We start from the raw sequence: 20245 nt of genomic DNA on the forward strand, positions 1-20245 counted from the left end.
CGCGCGGGGGGTGCGCGCACCGGGCCCCCGGCCGCCGAGTCCCCCGGGCCCGGCTTTGTCTGTTGCGGCGTCCCGCGCGCAGGCGCGCACGTGCCGGGAGCACACACCCCCCTTGGCCGGTAGCATCCTGGCCGGCGCGGCAGGGGCGACCCCCCTCCTCGTCCCTTTCTCGTCTTTGTCCCAGGCTCGTCCCGGGTTCCAGGGGAGTCCCAGGTTCCCGAGGCGGGAAATGTCGCCGCCTTTGTCCTTACATGGCGTGGAGACGCGGACCTCCTCCCTGAACCCACGTTCCCATGCTGATTGTACAGGATGCCTTTGTCGGTGCATGGGGTCCCCAAATCTGTAGTCAGCCAGGCCTCCCCCACATTAGGATCCATGTTTGGCTGAGGGTTTAAGCTTTTCCTTTCTTTAGTTCAGGTGTTTCATTGATGATGAAGAATTTTCTTCAGATTGTTCAGGATTTAAATCCTTCGTCAAAATGGTGATCTGATGCGATTTTGAGGTACGCTGAAACTTGGCAAGATTGTGACACAAGCGAGAGCTTAAAACGGTTTTCTACCTTATTTTCTCAAGTAGTTGAGTGACTGAGTTGAAGTTGGTCCCCAGTTAATTCTGCGCCTGGATGAATTATCTGGGTTGTACGGTGATCAGCATGGTCTCCCCCAGTTCAGAACTTGGGGAGATAAGCCATCTCTTCTCAGTATTTCCAAAACTGATTGACCCCGTTGCTTGGGATTCTGCTCACGGGACATGATGGATCAGTAAGGCAGTGCCAGTTTCCCTGAAAAGCCTTTCTTTTCTGGACTTAGGTATTTCGGTGATTCTGAATCTTCTTCTGATTGTTTAGGATTCTCTCCTCTTTACAATGAGTGGCCTGTTGGCATATTTGGGTTTCATAGGAAATCCTAAGGTGCCACCCGGAGTTGGGACTCAAATTTAGGGCTTCAAGACTCTTTTTTTTTCTCAGATAGTTGTGGTTGGGAGTCTCCGGGGATTGCTCACACTGTTGCCACTATGCTTTGTGTGTGATGCTTTGTGTGTGGTCTCGTGGGATGTAGGTAACAGCAGCCAGTCAGGCTGTGAATGAAGTGTGGGAACCAGAAACTCATTAACAGCTGGAAAAGGGAAAAACAGCCCTGGGCACTGGTAGGTGCCACTGTCCATAGGCCTGGGGTCTTTGCCTCTGAGCTGTCTGTTGCCCGTTTGAGCAGATCCTGGACCCTGGGATTTGTGAATGGAATCTCTGCAGGCCCTAGTATTCGGAGTTGATTGGAGGCTGGCAGTAACTGCCAGGTTTGGCCTTGCCAGCGCTGGGTGCGGGTGTATCAGAGTTTCCCTACTCTCCTAGAGCTTGGGCAAGCCTGGGAATCACACTCTATTCTGGAGCAGAGTGGTACCTAATCGCTTGCAGTTTTTGGTTTTTTTCCTGATTGAACTTGTCTAGTGCCTGTAGGCAAAAATTCCTTTCTTTAGCTTCTTCTAGTGTATTTCAGAGGTTTTTTTTTTTTTTTTTTTTTTGAGGTCCATATTACGGAGAGTGAGGAACCTAAGGCTGTTTCTTAGTTTTCTTAATTTTTTCTTGTCAAAAAACTACATTGTCAGGAGCGGCTGCTAATATTTTGATGTCACTTACTTGGTGCTCATTTTCATGCTCCCCTGCTTACCTTCTTCTGGTAGAAGCAGGTGGAGTCAGTGATGAGGAAAGGGCTTTCTGTAAGTCTATAAGCCTCTTCTCTTTGAGTAAGCAGCAGGCTTGTCTATAGCAAGATGTGGGGCTTGGAAATGTTTTTCTGAAAAAGGCTTTAGAAGTTTTCTTTGTGGGGGGTTTGCCTGGGTGGCTCAGTCAGTTGGGTGCCTGGCTTCAGCTCAGGTCATGATCCTGGGACCGTGGGATGGTGGGACCATGCCCAGTGTCCGGCTCCCTGCTGTGCAGGAAGCATGCTTCTCCCTCTGCCGCTCTCCCTGCTTGTGCTTTCTCACTCGTGCTCTCTCTCAAATAAATAAAATCTTTAAAAAAGAAAAAAAAAAGTTTTCTTTGGGCTGGATCAGCTCCCTCTTTATTTACTGCTCTCATCCTCCTCCGCAGTTCCTCCTGATTTCACCTTTTATGACTCAGAGGACTAATTCCTTTCCCCACGAAGCTTGGGTTTATACCTCCTTTGATTTGTCCTCCTGTTACATTTTGTCAGTAAGTTGATTAACCTTGTGCAGTTTTGAACTGTAAATGTCACTATCTAGAATTAAATGCATGTATGTCTCACACAGAGGGATGACATTTTATCTGAATACTGCTTTGATGGAAACTTCATGGGAATTAGGATTTTCTAGGCTATGTATATTGGATGCTTTTTATCTTAGCCACGTCCTGGGAGAAAAAGATTTGATTTCTGTTTCCAGCGAAGGGGTTTGAAATTAAAGGCAGATAGTGGTTTGACAAGAGTTTACACACAGTGAAGCAGGTTGGGGGCCCTGAAGGGATGAGATTCCTTCAGTTCCTGCTGTAGCACTGGACAGTTTTGTTTGAAACAATTAGCTTCCCTCTCTGCTCTGTTAATTTAGGGTAAGTCAGTGCTGACTTTTTGTGGTGCTAGCATTACAGAAATAATATCGAAAGCAGGGTGGACGGGTGTTTGTGAGGGAGCCTTGTCAGTGTCCTGACTTTTAAAAATTGTTTCTTGCCGTTTTATACTCTATTAAATCCCTGTGATATTTCCCCAAGGTTGCACTTTATAGGTGATCCCATTATAAATTGTGATTGGAAATTTAGAAGTGACTTTTAACACCTTCTATTTTCACATGTCTCGAGAAATCGATGTCCAGTTGAAATTTAAGTTTTTTTCTTACTGAATGTTCATGGGATGAAGAAATTGAAAATGTAGTCACTAATTTGAAGAAGGAAATGAGTTTATTGTCCACAGGCCATTTTCTTATGTGCCTTATATGATCACTAAGGATCATTTAGTTACAAAACTGAGCATGCATCCTTTTATGATAGGAAGTTTGCTCTAAATTATTTTTATAATCTTAGGTGATAAGTGAGAAGTGATGGTGTTGGCAGTTTGAGATCCATTGTAATTTTCCTTGAACGTTTCAAACAGCCATCCTTCTTTTCATTAGGATTGTGCCTCAGTCTTACTGGGGTAATCTTTTAGGCTACTTGCTTTGCTTGCTGCTTCCTTTGGACTGCTTTTCCTATGTGACTGAGTCTGTGTGTTTAAAGAATAGAATGTTGCAAGTTAGGTTTGCTTCTCTGCGTACATTTTTTGCAGGTTAATAATCCTTGCTATGTAGTCATAATTTAGAAAAACAGTCCAAATGGCAACAATGTGGAAATAACCAGCCCAGCCCCATGGCTCATAGCAGCCCTTAATAAACATTTGTCCTGTGGGTGACCTGTGCAGAATCCCTGCAGAAAGAAAGAATGGCTGCCCAATGAGGGCTCGCTGATTACCGCAGCATCACAGAGCAGATGCGTGAGCTGACAGGAGTGGAGAGAAGGTGAACTGAGTTGATTTTGGTGAAGTTAACTTGGGCTTGTGTTTGAAAATCTTGGCTCTGGAAGAACACTTCAGCGGTTTCTTAGAAAACTAAATAGGCAACCACCGTATGACCCAGCAGTTTCACTCTTGGGCATCTATCCTAAAGAAATGAATGTTTATGTTCATATAAAAATCTATACACAAATGTTCAGAGTAGCTTTATTCCTGATAGCCAGGAACCCGAAGCCATGCAGGTGTCCTTCAGCGGGTGAATGGTTAAACAATGGTGCCTCCATACTGTGGAATGCTACTTAGCAACCAAAAGGAGCAAGCTGTTGATACGAAACTGGGATGAATCTTGAGACAGTTATGTTGCATGAAACAAGCCAATACTGAAAGGTTGCATACGCCGCAATTCCATTATATAACATTCTTGGAGTGCCAAAATTATAGGAATGGTGAATGGATTAGTGGTTTTTAGGGTTAGGCATATGGGGAGTGGTGGAAGGGGAGTGTGGCTAATAATGTGCAACAGGAGGGATCATTGTGGCGCTGGCAGTGGTCTGTGTCTGACTGTATCCATGTCCGTGTTGTGGTTATGATATTGTACTATGTAGTTTGCAAGATGTTACCATTGGGGGAAACTGGTTAAAGAGTACGTGTTCTCTGTTATTTCTTGCAACTACATATGAGGCTACAGTTACTTCAAGATAAAAAGTTTTATTTAAAAGAGGGCCACGTGGGGGGGGGATAACTGGGTGTTGGGCATTTATGAGGGCACATGTTGTACTGAACACTGGGTATCACATGCAACTGATGAATTACTGAACTCTGTCTCTGAAATTAGTAATACACTATATGTTAATTAGTTGACTTTAAATAAAATACAATTTTAAAACACCTAAGACTGTCACCCTTACCCACTAAAATAATTCATGTTTGTGAATTTGCATACATATTTCACATCTTTTTTTTTTTTAAGATTTTATTTATCTATTTGACAGAGAGATAGCACAAGTAGGCAGAGTGGCAAGCAGAGGGTGAGGGAGAAGCAGGCTCTCCACTGAGCAGAGAGCCCAACACAGGGCTTGATCTCAGGACCCTGGGATCATGACCTGAGCTGAAGGCGGACACTTAACCAGCTGAGTCACCCAGGTGCCCCCATACTTTGAGAGGTGGTCTTTTTTTGTAACTGGCAGTGGGGGGGTGCTTTTGGGAGAAGTAAACAAATTGCGTGGCCGGTTAAAAAAAAATCTGGGGGGGCGCCTGGGTGGCACAGCAGTTAAGCGTCTGCCTTCGGCCCAGGGCGTGGTCCCGGCGTTGTGGGTTCGAGCCCCACATCAGGCTCCTCTGCTATGAGCCTGCTTCTTCCTCTCCCACTCCCCCTGCTTGTGTTCCCTCTCTTGCTAGCTGTCTCTATCTCTGTCAAATAAATAAATAAATAAAATCTTTAAAAAAAAATATGGGGCACCTGGGTGGCTCAGGTGATTAAGCATCTGACTCTTGATTTCTGCTCAGGTTTTGATCTCCGGGTCGTGAGTTCAAGTCCCACGTTGGACTCCACGCTGGGTGTGGAGCCTACTTAAAAAAAAAAAAAAAAAGAAATCCAACATGGGAGGGTTGCCTCCGGGGTCCTCTCTCCCCAGCCAGGTGTGGAAGATTTCCTAAACTTACTTCCTTTGCCCCCTTGGTGCTTGAAGAGGATGTTGGAAAGGAGATTTGGTAATTCCCTCTTGGAGTCATGGTACACACTTTGCTGTCAGGTCTTCTCACAGGCAGACTTGAAGACATTTCTGTTGGTTCATCCAAGAGTTGTTGAAATTTCTCCTTTAATATATTGCATTTGCAGTTTTATGGTTGATGAAGCATCTTCCCACAAAGTCACCTTTATCCTTTCTATTTGCAACTCATAGGCATAGTTAAGCTAGTGTTTTCCATCTCATGTTTGACCCAGCTCTGAACAGGTAGATAATTGCTGGAAGGTCCCACAGCTGCTAGGTTGGAGAGCCCTGGTGGGTGCAAACCTGGGGCTTCTGTCTCCCCAGACCTGTGAATGCACTACAATACCAGTGGGCCTAGAGTCCTGGGTCTCACAGACCAGTGGAGTTCCAGAAACATTGTGGGAGGGAAAAAACCTGTATTTGTCAACTTTTTTATTTAGTCAAGAAAAATATTTTTAATTAGTGTACCCAGTCTCCATCTTTTCATGAGAAGAAAAGACATGCTTTTTAAAATGGGAAGTATTTGTGAAAATCTTTATTCCTAACTTTATCCATCCCTGTGGACCAGTAAAGATACTGTTGCAGACAGAATTGGGAACCACTGCACTAGACTTCAGATCTGTGGTGGATATTTAAATTTCTCAGAGTGGCATCCATAACCGGATTTTAGATTGGCATCTTCCGACTGGATTACTTTGGTAGAACTATTTTTCATTTGTCCTTGATGACGTCAATCTGTGAAAGTTGGTAGAGTCACTAAAGAGTAGCATGTGTCTATCACTTCACACTTCAAGATAGGATAGCTCCAGAGATGGGGAAATCAGGAGTGGGGTTTGGATCCTTGTACATTTCAAAGCCTAATTCCTTCAGTCTCTTAGATGAGGATCTGCTTCAGGACAATTCTCCAGAGTTGCTGGAAGAGCAGTAGGATTATGTGAAATACCTTGGAAGGGGCAGGCAGTGTCTACTCTGCAAGATAGGCGGGGCCATACCTGTCAGGATATCGCCACTACACCTGTTCATTCATTCTGTAAACGGTTGTTGATCCACACGTTAACTTGGGCATGTTTCTTTTCCAACAGCAAGTGCCACATATGTTATATTCTAATTAGCAAGAGGTCAGAAAGGTCGTCATCACACTGCAAGGAAAAGGTTTTGTGTTTTAAACTTCTATAACTCTGCGTGCTGTGAGTGGGCTGGATTCGAGAAGAAACCTGATCCCTGTTAGAACATCCCCTGCCACATGAAGTTCATGTTTAAAATCCTGATTCTTCATTCTGCAGCGGTTCCTTGTTTTGATTTCTTTTCAGAGAAGCTGGGCTGGTAAAAAAATCAGGCTTCCTTGTGCTCCATTTTTGAATCATAAAGGTGTTTGCAGGAAGCAGCGGGGTCCAGTGGAGTGTTGCCTGTAGGTAGGTGGGTGTTGTGGGCTTCTCACCAACAGTGTTCTTTGCTAAAAATCTTGAAAAGGAAGATTTCTGCTTGCCCAGAAGACTCCTGTGTCTGTTAATGAGATGGATTTCCTGGTATTCAAAACCAGAGCAGCTGGCTTCTGAAAAGCTGGCTTGGATGACAGATCTGGGTTCACATAGAGACAACGAGGCCAGATTTGTTGGCCTGCAAAGGAGCATTGTCCCCAGTTTTTGAGCATTTGTTTTAGCTCAGATGATTTGTGCTCATACTCATTTTGTGCCCCTGAATCAGGAGGCATCACCGCCAAGGCCTGGTCTAAAGGAGGAGGGCTCCGGGGGTGAATGTTCCACAGATGGGGGCCAGGTGTGGTGTTCAGGGCCAGCCACAGTCCAGTTAGTCTCTTCAGGGGTTCCTTCTGGGGGCTGCCTCTTGGAGCAGAAGAGGACAGGTGCTGCAGCTGGCCGCAGCAAAGGCACACCTAGGGTCGGAGGTTTAATGGTGAAGGCAGCAGATGGAAGCCTACACGCAGGACAGTTGCTGAAAGCACGTGCATTTGGGGGGTGTGCATGTCCTTGATGTACTTTTGATGGGCTCATTTCTTTTGACACAATATTTTTTTACCCATTGGTAGAAGAGAGTGAGTTTCTACTCCCAGTTTCTCTTTGTCAGACGGCTTTTGTTCTTAGTTAAGATGCCCCACCTCAACTGTGGGTGGACTTCAGTCCCTCTTCACCATTTTCAGAGTAGGGAGTTGGGACATAGACACCTCCAGTAGTGGCAGATTAGGGTTTGGGGTTTTTAAGTGTCATTATGGGCTCAAGCTTTTATGTACATTTAATGTGCTGAATCAGTTTTGGTTATATATTTATAACATTTTATTATGAAAATTTTTAAACATACACAGAAGGTGACACAATTTTACAGTGAACAGCTGCCTATAGACATAGCCTAGCTTCTGCCATTGACATTTGACTATGGTTTTGCCTTAAACATCTCTCCGTCTATTCTGGTCATCCTTCAGTCCACATTTATTTATTTATGCATTTACTGGGTATCTTTGACGTATAATCCACTTTATTCTTACGATGCATTTCAAAGTAGCAGAAAATTGCTGTCTTCTATCTAAATATCAACTAGAGTCCAGTATTTATTTACAGTTTTTTTTTTAAGTAATGCACACATCTTGAGTATACCATTCAGTTAGTTTTGACCACTGCATACATCCAGCCCCTACCAAGATGTAGACCGTGACCATCACCCTGAAAACATCCTTCCCAGGTGTCCAAGGCAACTGCTGAGCAGCTTTGGCTGTTCTACAGCTTCAGACATACAGCAGCATTTTATATTTGTTTTGTTTTTTTGTGTTCTGTTGCTTCAAATGTAGCTGGCAGGAGCCTTTACAAGTCACCTCCTTGTCCTCTGGACTTGCATTAGTGTCCGAGCGCTTCCTTGCTTTCGGATCTGCAAATGGCCAGGCTCACACAATTCCAGGGTGAGGTGGCAAATCAGCCATTTCTCTGGGGCTCTCCTTTTAGTTAGACAATATTAGGTCTATAAAACCCGGAATGAAAAGGTCTTAGCCTTCTGAAACCTTGGCTTAAGCTCTGTTTTTCTTTAAAGTCTCTACCTTTGACATTTGTGGCGGGGGAGGAGTGTAGCATGAACAGCTGTGAGCGTACGGTGAAACACCGCTCCCACACCTTGTTGGAAGGAGGAAGTTTTCTTCTTCCCGTGCTGGCCAGCCAGGTCCGTGGGGGCCAGGCCCTGGTCCAGCATGACTGTCACCGTCCCAGCAGCCGGCCTCGGGGCCTCGTGTGGAGGAGGTGCATGCTGAGTATGTGTGGAGTCAGTAAATATGGTTTTAAACATCAGCCTTTGCTGTCAGATTGATGCGGTTCCAGCATAGATGTGGCCAGGAGTGGGGGCTGTTTAACGTGGCCATCTCACCAGTAGGCCGGGATTTCTCATAGTCTGCTTCTCGGTTTAGAACTGGGGTATCTGAGCATTGGTTGAATTTTTAGATGACCTGCCGTGACTGCACTTTTGTCAGGCGTACGTAAGTCCGTTCTGGAAAAAACTGGAATGGCAGTTTTCAGATACTACAGGTGAATCCCAGCATACCCGTCTCCCAGCTTCAACAGCCAGCAGCACTTCACCATCCTGTTTATCTTCATCCGCACCTCCACTGCCTGCCTCCCTGGAGTGTTTTAGAGCAAACACCAGGCGTGTACTTTCAGCTGTAAATTTTTCTTAAATGTGTACCTAACGGGCAAAGCATGCTTTTTGAACACAACTTTGATGTCTTGTGTTCTTGATTGAGCGAATGGGAACTTCTTCATAGAGGATTCACTTTGGCTGTATGTCACTCATCGCTTAGTCCCCAGGGCAGCCTGGCAGTTGGAGCTCTTGTTGGTAGAAGTTGGTGCCATTGTGAAGGGTTCATGGGGTTTGTTGCTGCCTGCTTTCCGTCGGTTAACTTGTTTAATTTCCACTCCTCCTGCAAAGGTAGAGGGACTGCGTCCATGTCACAGGTGTAGAAGGAAGCAGCAAGGAAACTTAAGGGCCACGTGGCTCATGGCTGGGCAGGCAGGGTTTCAAGCCCAGGTCTGTGTGGAAGCTCCCACTTGGTGGTGACCGAGCGGTCCATCAAGGGTTTAGTGAACACTGAGCCCAGAGATTGACCTCTGCTCCTCTCCCCACTGCCCCACAGCATAGCCTTTGACCCCTGCTTGTGTGTAGCTCTGCAGGGATATCACCTCTCATTCCACCTTTCAATTTCATAGTTCTACTTTGAAACCTACAGATTTGCAGTTAGACTGTTAGGTAGTCCTGAAGCATTGTGGGAAATTCTTGTTTTGGCCGGTCATGTCCAAGTTTGTCCTTGAAGCATATGCCTTTCCAGGTGGGGCCTGCTACCCTGGCTGGTAACTAACCAAGATCGAAGGGGCTGGCTGTTGTGTGGTTGGATGGGATGGGTGGATTCATGTGTTGTGTATTACTGTGATGGAGTTTTTTGTTGTTGTTTACTCATTTGGAAGATTTCAGTGTGGACCAGACTGTTTGTACAGAGTGGGAATTGAGTAGGTTGTAGTCAGCATGTTATTTAGAGCCTAAGATGGTAATTACAGCTATGCTTGTCCTGAAGACTTCTGTTGCACACTTGAGTTCGCTCGGCCTATCCAAAATGGAACCCACCGGTGTGGCCACATGCTGCCATGGTCACATCCACCTGATGTTTCAGAACATTTTTGCTTTTCTGGTTTACAGAAGCCTTTTAGGGCTGTCTCCTGCTTTCCTTCCATTTTTTTCATTACCTTCAAAGACCAGAGCTCCTTCGCTCTCTTCCTTCTCCAAACACCAAGAGTTTGTTGAACATTTGTATTGTTACCTTTTATTGAAAGTTCATTGATTTTTAGGGTTTTTTTTAATATTTTTAAAAACTGGCATACTTTACATTAAAAAGATGAAAGAAGATAAGAAATCTGCCGAATGTCGGTTGGAAGTCAGAGTTGGCTTCTGAAACCAGCTGTTTTGATTTTTAGGGGATTTTATAATTAGTTGTTTGTACCTCAGCATTGGTTACTTGGAAATAAAGATGTGTACTGCTGTGTTAACAGGGCCCATTCATGTGGCTGCACCACTGTCTTTCGTCTTATTCAGTATCTGGCTGCTAAAATTCATCCATCTATGAAGTATTTGAAACTAAAAAGATTTTCTGATCTTATAGATAGTTGAAGTATTGATAACACCAAGGAAATCTGTCACAATTTGAAAAGATAAGCAAACATTTGATTTCCAGACACTACAGAAAAAAGAAGTAAAAATGGTAAGTTTTTAAAATCATACTTCTTTATTCATATTCGAAGATATAGCATTTCCCCAAGGCATTTGATTCTTCTGTTTTTTTTCATTAGACTTCTTGAATTATAAAATACTACTGTATAGTGTAAGAGTTCACGTGTGTGTGTGTGTGTGTGTGTGTGTGTATAGGCACACTTAAATGTATGAAGTTAAGCATGCCCCCTTTCTCTCAACTGCCTCGAGAATGGACAGCTGTTCCATCTGGTTGTCCTGCCTCTCAGACCTTCAGTAGTGGTCATGTAGGTGGCCTACTTTGTCACAAATGATAAGGCATAATTCTGAGTTGGGCAGCTGGAGAAATAAGTGGAGGGTTGCTCAGTGTCTCTGAAAGGTTTTTAACCGAGTGTTCACATTTCCAGCGTCCGATGCGAATTTTTGTGAATGACGATCGCCATGTGATGGCAAAGCATTCTTCTGTTTATCCAACCCAAGAGGAACTGGAGGCAGTCCAGAACATGGTGTCCCACACAGAGAGGGCTCTCAAAGCTGTGTCTGACTGGATAGATGAACAGGAGAAAGGCAGCGGCGAGCACGCGGAGTCTGAGAACGTGGATGTGCCCCCGGAGGATGAGACCAAAGAAGGGGCTGGGTACGTTTGAGGTTTTGCAGGTGGGGATCCTTCCTAGAGAGCCTGGCCAGTGTAGTCGTGAGCATCTCCTTTTCTGAGAAACTCCAGCCTTTCCAGGGCCTCTGGATTCTGGCTGCACTGAATCCCTCACTGAGCGTACTTTGGTGTGTCCCTCAGGGAGCAGAAGACAGAGCACATGACCAGAACCCTGCGGGGCGTAATGCGCGTTGGCCTCGTGGCAAAGGGCCTGCTGCTCAAGGGGGACTTGGATTTAGAGCTGGTGCTGCTATGTAAGGAGAAGCCCACGACCGCCCTCCTGGACAAGGTGGCTGACAACCTGGCCATCCAGCTCGCTGTGAGTGTGACTGCCTCCTCTGGGAGGATGGTGGGACAGAGGAGGAGAGGCCCATTTGTGCTGTGCACCAGGAGGCATGCTACAGACCCCTCTCACGAACGTGCTTGCTCATGCCTTATCCATAGGTGATGGGCAGGATGCTGCAGAGCTGCTAAGGTTCTGAGATGGTGCCTGACCAGCCGGCAAAGACTTGGTGCCTACCGTGTGCCAGGCTGCACTGTTCTAGGGCCACGCTGGGCTAGAGCTCTAAATCCACGCTCAATTAGGTGGATGGGTGGGTGTGTGGATGGTTGAATAGAAGGTACAATGATTAATTCTTCCTCCCTGATCCAAAACTGAATATAAGGAGTTTTTAAAAACTAGCTTATCTGTTTCATTACAAAAAAGTGTTTCATAAATAACAGCCTCTGACATTTCTCAAGAATTTACTACATCAGACCCTAGGCCAGGTGTGCTGTTCATATGTATATCATTTCCTCCTCCTAACAACCCTTTGAGATAGGATTTTATAGTCTCAGTATTTTAGGAGATGTGACTAGGGTGCAAGGAGCTGAGTAGTTGATCCCAGGACCCCTGGTTGTGAGTCCGGGGTTTTAGGGCCTCCGTGTGTTGCCACCGTATGCTGCCTCCTTGGGACACATTCACCCTCCATTCAGCAACAGGATTAGCAGAAGAATAAAGTAACAAAACAAAACTAAGAAATTACATTCCTTAGGGAAACAGGCTGTTCATTTTCATATGTAAACATGGATTTTTGTTCTCACATGTGACTGATAATTTGGGATTTTAGAGGTCAGAATTAAGAATGTGGAGCTAATGCAGTGCGGTAGATACTTTTGGAGAGCTGTTTTTCAGGTGAATGAAGCCCTAAAACTTTTCTGTTTTGGTGGTAATTTTTATGTTAATTTTAATTCATGCCTATAAAAAGTATATTCGTTGATGAAAGTTATGTTGTTGTAAATGTTTCTAAAGGAAAGACCTCTTTTGTAAAAAAAAGTGTTTAAAGAAAGATACAAATAAATTGTATTTTTACCGATTCAGATTAGTGGTTTTGGGCTGGGGCGATTTTTGCCCCCCCACAGAGGACGTTTGGCGAGTTGGGAGACCGTTTTGGTGTCACAGCAGGGGGAGTGGGGTGCTGCTGATCTCCACCCAGCGGGGGCCAGAGATGGCTGCTCAGTGCCCTGCAGGGCAGACGCTGGCCCCCCAGCCCAGAAGGTCCCTAGTGCTGAGGCGGAGAAAAATTCCATTTTAGATTTTTCACTGTGCATTTGTTCTCCTCTCAACGTGATATTTCCTTTATGTTTTCCCTAACAAAAACCATAAGAGCTTGAATTTTCTTCATCAAGACACGTTTAAACTAGTATAAAGGAGAGAGTGGAAGACACGTGCGTTTGCAGCAAGTACATGCTTTTCTGTGTGTGCATCATGTGATACAAATTACCCTACTACACTGTTTTCTTTCCTTGTCGATGGCTGCTCAGCCCGGTGTGGAAACACCCGTGGTGATGCCCGCTCTACTGGGTGTCGTATTTGCACGTGGTTTCCGTGTAAGCCTCCTGCAACCTGGTGTAGGTCTTGTCATGAAGTCCATTTTACACATTAGAAACCAGCATCTGAATGAGATGAAGTGACTTGCCCAAAGTTACGCAACTACCACGCGACAGAATGAAGATTCACACCCTCGTCTCCTTCCGGACCCTGAAGTGTTACCCATTGCATTGTAAAGCTCCCCACAAAAAAAAAATGACTTCTCTGTGTAGAGACCTCCGCTCTGGAGTTACCCAGAAAATGGCCAAAGACCTGGTGGGCAAGAGGGAGGTCCTGATCCACTAGGTGATGGTGTTGCTGTCCTATCGCAGCCCCAGAAGTTGACATGTGTGCTGTGGTAACCAGCGAGACAAAGCTGTTGATTTTCCGCCATGAGGAGGAAGTGTTTGAAAGTTGCGTTTTCTTTTGTAGGCTGTCACAGAAGACAAGTACGAAATACTCCAGTCTGTTGATGATGCTGCGATTGTGATAAAAAACACAAAAGAGCCTCCATTGTCCCTGACCATCCACCTGACATCCCCCGTTGTCAGAGAAGAAATGGAGAAAGTATTAGCCGGAGGTAGGGAGGCTGAGAAAGGCCAGCAGGACTCTGAAAACTTGGTGTTCCCTCGCCAGGCAAATGTGCTATTCAGTTTTAGACTGCTTTGGTAAAAGGCTGTCGGTGTAGCTTTGACCACCTGTACTCTGAGATCGCATCTCCCGTTCAGTTTCAGTACTTGGGAGTTTGACAAAACGGTTGCACTAAAAGTGAGTAGCACTTTTCATAGAGGACTGCACCATTTTTTGTTTATCTGAATCCTCGAATGTTCTCATCAGTGTTAAACTTGGTTTTTCTGTTGAGCGTTCTCTGGCCTTGGAAAAGTGTGTCCCTGGTGATTTTATGGCTTTTAAATTCTGGAAGACAACCAGATGGTTTCTGCATGAACATCACGTTGGAGTCGTGCAAACAGCTTGTGTTGCAGCAGAACCGAGGGCTGCTTCGCTCGTCCTCTTCCAGGGGCCGCTTTTCTCAGCTGCCATGATTGACATGCAAAGAGGTGGTACAGAGTTTTGGATAAAGTTGTAAACAGTTTTGTGATTTGCAAACCAAAACCTCAGAGGCTCATAACGCTTTCATAATTCAAAGGCCACCAAGGGCCCCTCATGTGTCTCTTCTGCGCGGATGGTTTTTAATCCGAGCTCTCACGCCGCAGAGCGGAGGTCGCAGGCCTTATCCAAACCCCTGACACGCGGGTGGTGGCGGTGACAGCGCCCCAGTTCTGCTGCAGCAGAGGCTCACACTTGCGCCCTTGTTGGTATTCTTTGATTACCTTTGGTTCTGATACCTGATTCCAATGATCGATTTAGGGACGCTGGACCTTTGACCAACAGGACTCTCTCTGTCAAGGGCTGGGGCTAGGGCAGTCCCGCCTGGTGGGCGGAGGTGGTCCCCTTTGCTGCAGATGCCTCAGGGGATGGCCGTTGTGGGAAGCAGAGAGGGAGTTCATTTCCACTCCCCCCACCTATTTTGGTGTTTTTGTTTTTTGGGGGGGGGTTGTTTTGTTTTTTTTTATTTTTTTTTATTTTTTGGGGGTTTTTGTTTTTGGTTTTTTTCAGGGTTTTTTTGTTTTTCTTTGTTTTTTCTTTGGGTTTTTTGGGGTTTTTTTTGTTTTGTTTTTTGTTTTTTTTGCTATTGAAATTTTTAGCATAGATTATTTATTGGGAGATCATGGGGAGGAAGCAAGGTAATTGTCTATTAGAAGATAGGATCCACCTATCTGTCCCCCTCCCCCCCATGGGATTATTCCTTTTAGAGTAACTTCCCACTTTTGTTTTTGATTTTGTTTTTTTTTTGGAGGGGCCTCCAATTTTTACGATGATCTCAGGGCAGAGTTAAACGCACTCTAGCTTCTCCTTCCCTGGTCTAGGGTGGAGATGACTTGAGATTCTGGGAGCCTCAGCTGCCCTTTAGGAAGCTGCCACATCCCCTTTCCACCTGACAGAAACCCCTTGGTCAAACTGTACCTTGTCTTCTTATTCCATCCATGAATAGAAACGCTATCAGTCAACGATCCCCCGGACGTTCTGGACAGGCAGAAATGCCTTGCTGCCTTGGCGTCCCTCCGACACGCCAAGTGGTTCCAGGTTTGCATTTTGTTCTTCTATTTGTCTTTTGGTAGAGAATTCCTAAGTTTTAACTTGGCTAACTTTCACCATAAAGTTTCGGTAACATTGAAGATCGCCGTGCCGCACTTAGCATCTGCAGGCGTGCAGTTGCTAACGGAGCGCACATAGACAAATTTGACGTCCCCAAAGGAGGCTTGTGACTGAGTAGGTGGGCTGCTGCTGCTTTGTGCCAAGAGTAACATTGTTCTCGTCCACACGGTGAAACCGCTGCTGACCACACACTTGATGGTCTTGAATGTTCACCATTTACCCTTGACAAAGTAGCACCCTGAGACTTGTGTTTTTCATGTTTTTGCCTTGTGTTTAAGGGAGATTCCCTGGTGTAAAGAGCCTGTGCTTTGTTCCCTAGGCCAGAGCCAACGGGCTGAAGTCGTGTGTCATTGTCATCCGGGTCTTGAGGGACCTGTGTACTCGCGTGCCCACCTGGGGTCCCCTCAGAGGATGGGTAAGGCACCTTGTAGCTGTGGCCACTTGGGGGTCATGTGTGCAGAGACTTTTTCCCATATCCCAGGAATATGTTAGATAACTGGGCTGGAGTGGCCCTGTGGGGTGTGGCCGATGCACCCCCGTACTAGCCGTTTATTGAGCAACTACTTTGTGCCGCACCCTGGGATGGGGGTTGAGAACTAGACCAGGACGTCCATCGCCCCCCCACCCTCCCATGGTGGACACATAGCTCAGCCAAGGGAGGGGGCTGGCCAGGTAGCACATTTACTGTGACACTCACTGTTCTCTGCAAAGAAGCATTTTTGTAGCTGTTCTCGGACAGGGGTCAGCAAAGTGGGACCAGTAGGCCAATTCTGGCCAGTGCCTGTCTGTCTATAGCTCATAGTTAAGAATAGTTTTTATGTTTTTTAGTGGCTACATAATAAATTTAAGTACCTAGGTAATAGCCTCAGCTTTGCCTCTTGGCTCACACAGTCTGAGAGATTTAATATTTATCCTTATAAGGAAAAGTCACCAAGCCGGGCTCTAGTTGGCCTGACTTCGGTTTAGTCTCAACTTGGGAACTTGGAGGGCTTTAACACCCCCCCAACTTGTGAAATTGGAGGGCTCTGACACCCCTCCCCCCAAAACACACACACAGTGACAGCTCCTCAGTGTCAGCTGACCACCTCCTAGATAGTGGAGCTAACTGTCCCTCTTGCCTTTCAGCCCCTTGAGCTTCTCTGTGAGAAGTCCATCGGCACGGCCAACAGACCAATGGGTGCTGGCGAGGCCCTGCGGAGAGTGCTGGAGTGTTTGGCTTCGGGGATCGTGATGCCAGGTTGGGGCCTTGTGCTTTTGCAAGTTGCAGGGAAAGGACAGGGATTGAGGCCCTGAGGCCACTTCCTGGCGGGTCCCCTGACCGGGTTAGGGCAGCAGCAGCCCCGTGTCCCCCTAGGCCTGAAGCATGTGACTACCCTCTTGCACCATCATATCCAGCCCTGTGCCGGCTCCGCAGCTGTGACTCAGGGCGGATCCGGGGCAGTGGTGACCCACTCCCATGCGAGCTCCTTGCTCTGAGACACGTGGATTATTTCTCTCACGGGCTGGATGCCGAGTGGGTCACCGAGCTCAGCGTGTTTTCCAGAGCTGGGTGTGGATGGGGCGTGGGGGGTAACGCACCTGGTTCCCTCAGCCAGCACAACTCTTCCGAGATGCTAAAAGATAATCCTCTGCATATCTTCCTTGTTTCCTGCCTTCAGATGGTTCTGGCATTTATGACCCTTGTGAAAAAGAAGCCACTGATGCTATTGGGCATCTAGACAGACAGCAACGGGAAGATATCACACAGAGTGCGCAGGTATAGTCATCGCCATTGCCAACGTGAGCCCTTACCCAGTCTGTAATCACTGGCTTCCAGTTCCGTTACTGGGTATTCTCAGGGTAGCCACTGGACTCGTAGGCTTAGGTTGGGGACTGAAGGTGAAGGGATTGTGCCTGATACAGGGCGCCCCAATCTGGGCTGCTTCTTTCCCTTGGCGCCACGCGTGGTTGTCGCCTGTCCCCTCAGCCTGCTCGAGTGCTATTTTTGGACACCGAGTTCAGCGGGGAGATGTATTTGCTGTGTGCACTGCTCCAGGGTCCTTCCCTTGCAGTCCCACCACGTGGCTCCGTGTGGCAACCAGTCCCCAGGTTGGGGTCTCCTGTATTCCTCTCGAGGGGGGTGGTCACAGGCTGGCCTTCCCCCACAGCAGGGTTGGGCCCTGGCAGTCAGGCCCTCCCCTGGCTGTTGGGGGACCCCTTGCTGTTGTAGGGGAGACCGTTAGCAACCCCCTCAGCTCCCACCCCTTCCGGAAGGCATTAGCGAGCGCACACACCTTGGCGGGGAGCACAGGGCGGCTGAGTCAGGTCCTCTTCCCCTTCTCCAGCATGCTCTGCGACTTGCTGCGTTTGGCCAGCTCCATAAAGTTCTGGGTATGGACCCTCTGCCTTCTAAGATGCCCAAGAAACCAAAGAATGAAAACCCAGTGGACTACACAGGTAAGCATGCCACAGGGGCCTGGCCCCGGGCTGGTGGTGTCAGCATGGACTCCTAGCAAGAGTGCAGGAGGGATTCTCAGCCTTTTCTGTTGTGACCTCTTCCTTCAGTTCAAATCCCCCCCAGCACCACCTATGCCATTACGCCCATGAAACGCCCGATGGAGGAAGATGGGGAGGAAAAGTCTCCTAGCAAAAAGAAGAAGAAGATTCAGAAGAAAGGTACTAGTATTTGGTTTTAGTCTTTAGTGTGTCTTTTTTCTGGCTCAGTTAAGAGACATCCCAAAGTGGTGTGAGATGCTTGCTTTTGCCTTAATTTTCTCAGACAGGATGTTGCAGCCTCTTTTTAAATGACTGGTTGTGGCGTGGGTCTGGAACACAAATGGGGTGGATGTGCCCGGGAGCAGCATGGATGAGGCCTTGGCCAGCTTCGGCTTCCACGCCACCGTGCGGCGCGGCAGGAGGCTGTCCGGGGAGACTCTCCCCCACCCTGTTGAGCACTGACTGACAGTCTAGAATGGTGTTGCTGTTCTCTCTCTCTGTAGAGGAGAAGGCAGAGCCGCCTCAAGCCATGAATGCCCTCATGAGACTAAACCAGTTGAAGCCGGGACTGCAGTATAAGCTGGTTTCCCAGACCGGCCCGGTCCACGCCCCCATCTTTACCATGTCTGTGGAGGTGGATGGCAACTCTTTCGAGGCCTCTGGACCGTCTAAAAAGACAGCCAAGCTGCATGTGGCTGTCAAGGTAAATGTGGTCAGTGTCGGGTACCGTGTGCTTGTTCTCTGAGCAACAGAAGTGCCTCTGCGTCCTAGGCTATCGAAACCCTCAGCATGGACACCACAAGGCTTAGGGAGGGCGTGTGAACACTGAGATGAGTAGATTTCTAAATGTCTGCCAAGTCACACATGGAAGAATGGCTTCATCATTGTGGTTGACAGAGAGTCCCCAAACGTAGCTGGGTGTCAGGATTTCTGGGGAGTGGTGGTGGGGGGGCAGCCTCTGATTGCTAGCTGCCACCCTAGGAGCCTCTGATTCAGGATCCTGGGGATGGGGGCAGATCTGTGTAGATGACTCTTGTGCTAAGGCCCCCTCCCTAACTGGGGAGCCTTGTTGGTGTCTATCCCGCAGGTGTTACAGGACATGGGCCTGCCTACCGGCGCTGAAGGCAGAGACTCCAGCAAGGGGGAGGATTCCGCTGAGGAAACGGAAGCAAAGCCGGCCGTGGTGGCCCCTCCGCCTGTGGTGGAAGCTGCTTCAACCCCCAGTGCTACCTTCCCCTCTGATCCCACCGCCGAGGTGAGCACATGGTGGGGGCTGGCGTGCCTGATGGGGTGCTGCAGGCAGCTCTGTGTCCTGTGAGCCAGCTTGTTACTGGTTCTCGTTATTTCCCTGGCTCCCAAAAGAGTAGCTTCCAGTCTAGGGGTCTGCACAGGGAGCTGGGTGTGAGCCTTTGAGCCACCACCAAGAGGGCCCTGCTGTTGTGGACCCAGTGTGGGATGGCCCCGGGTTGAAGTCAGGCCATTCCCCAGAGACAGGGTGCAGGTGGAGGCAGTTCTGTTGCTGGGAGGCCCTTAGATGACTTCCGGAGACAGGGAGGCAAGGGTGGTGAGGGACAGAAGGGAAAGTGGAGTGGAGGGCCTCTGTCATGTTTGAGGGTGCAGCTGCCCTCCACATGCTGGAAAGCCCTTAGCTGAGTTTTTTGGTTTTCTTTTCTGTTTTCCCTGAGAACGTAAAACAGCAGGGGCCGATCCTGACCAAGCATGGCAAGAACCCTGTTATGGAACTTAATGAAAAGAGGCGTGGCCTCAAATACGAGCTCATATCTGAGACCGGGGGCAGCCACGACAAGCGCTTCGTCATGGAGGTGAGCAGTCAGCTCCCCAGGAGAGTACTCCTGCCCCAGAGGGAGGCTCTGGGCTACCCTGACACACTTGTTCTTCCCAGGTCGAGGTGGATGGACAGAAATTTCAGGGTGCTGGCTCAAACAAAAAGGTGGCAAAAGCCTATGCTGCTCTTGCCGCACTAGAGAAGCTGTTCCCTGATGCTCCTCTCGCCCTGGAAGCCAACAAGAAGAAGAGAGCCCCCGTGCCCGTCAGAGGTGGACCGAAATTTGCTGCTAAGGTAAGCAGTTGCCCCTGCTGTCTCTGGCCTTAGCATGCGTTCTCCTGTGTCGGAGCGTGAGGTGAACGCCACTCGTCTCTTTTCTCTCCCCTGCAGCCACATAACCCTGGGTTTGGCATGGGAGGCCCCATGCACAATGAAGTGCCCCCGCCCCCAAACCTACGAGGGCGGGGAAGAGGAGGGAACATCCGAGGTCGAGGGAGAGGGAGAGGATTTGGTGGCGCCAACCACGGAGGCTACATGAACGCTGGTGAGGACCCTTGTCCCCGTGGACCCTGCTTGCTCCCTGGAGCGGGTGGGGCCCCTGGAGTCTGGCTGAAACGGCGGGAGAGGCAGGGGCAGGGCAGATAGATGCGCCTTACATGCCCATGACCCCGTGTGTTCCTTTCTAGGCGCTGGATATGGCAGCTATGGGTATGGAGGCAACTCGGCGACAGCAGGCTACAGTAAGTGCGCGTTTCTCTTTGTCTGAGGTTGGGGAGAAGCTACAACTCAGCTCCCACACCTGAGTTAGAGCAGGGCGGCCCACCAGCAGCAGCCTCCCTG

At 48.0% G+C, this 20245-nt stretch overlaps 1 protein-coding gene across 6 annotated transcripts in view; it reads left to right on the forward strand.

Moving 5' to 3' along the window:
* ILF3 (interleukin enhancer binding factor 3) overlaps positions 1 to 20245 on the forward strand; it is a 30124-nt gene that overhangs the window by 671 nt on the left and 9208 nt on the right. For 3 of the 6 annotated variants that reach the window (XM_034657781.1, XM_034657778.1, XM_034657782.1), the window contains exons 2-17: positions 10341 to 10439; positions 10834 to 11063; positions 11220 to 11397; positions 13360 to 13507; positions 14981 to 15072; positions 15464 to 15559; positions 16270 to 16381; positions 16803 to 16900; positions 17469 to 17580; positions 17689 to 17799; positions 18123 to 18322; positions 18707 to 18874; positions 19305 to 19442; positions 19523 to 19699; positions 19796 to 19949; positions 20092 to 20145. In XM_034657781.1, the coding sequence (XP_034513672.1) occupies positions 10437 to 10439; positions 10834 to 11063; positions 11220 to 11397; positions 13360 to 13507; positions 14981 to 15072; positions 15464 to 15559; positions 16270 to 16381; positions 16803 to 16900; positions 17469 to 17580; positions 17689 to 17799; positions 18123 to 18322; positions 18707 to 18874; positions 19305 to 19442; positions 19523 to 19699; positions 19796 to 19949; positions 20092 to 20145 (2071 nt within the window). In that variant the 5' untranslated portion in view covers positions 10341 to 10436. Of the gene's footprint in view, positions 1 to 412; positions 503 to 10340; positions 10440 to 10833; positions 11064 to 11219; positions 11398 to 13359; positions 13508 to 14980; positions 15073 to 15463; positions 15560 to 16269; positions 16382 to 16802; positions 16901 to 17468; positions 17581 to 17688; positions 17800 to 18122; positions 18323 to 18706; positions 18875 to 19304; positions 19443 to 19522; positions 19700 to 19795; positions 19950 to 20091; positions 20146 to 20245 lie in introns of all 6 variants that reach the window. The other 3 variants (XM_034657780.1, XM_034657783.1, XM_034657779.1) reach the window with 2 other exon arrangements.

This window comes from Ailuropoda melanoleuca, chromosome 4 (genome assembly GCF_002007445.2).
Source record: "Ailuropoda melanoleuca isolate Jingjing chromosome 4, ASM200744v2, whole genome shotgun sequence".
In the NCBI taxonomy this organism is placed as follows: Eukaryota; Metazoa; Chordata; class Mammalia; order Carnivora; family Ursidae; genus Ailuropoda; species Ailuropoda melanoleuca.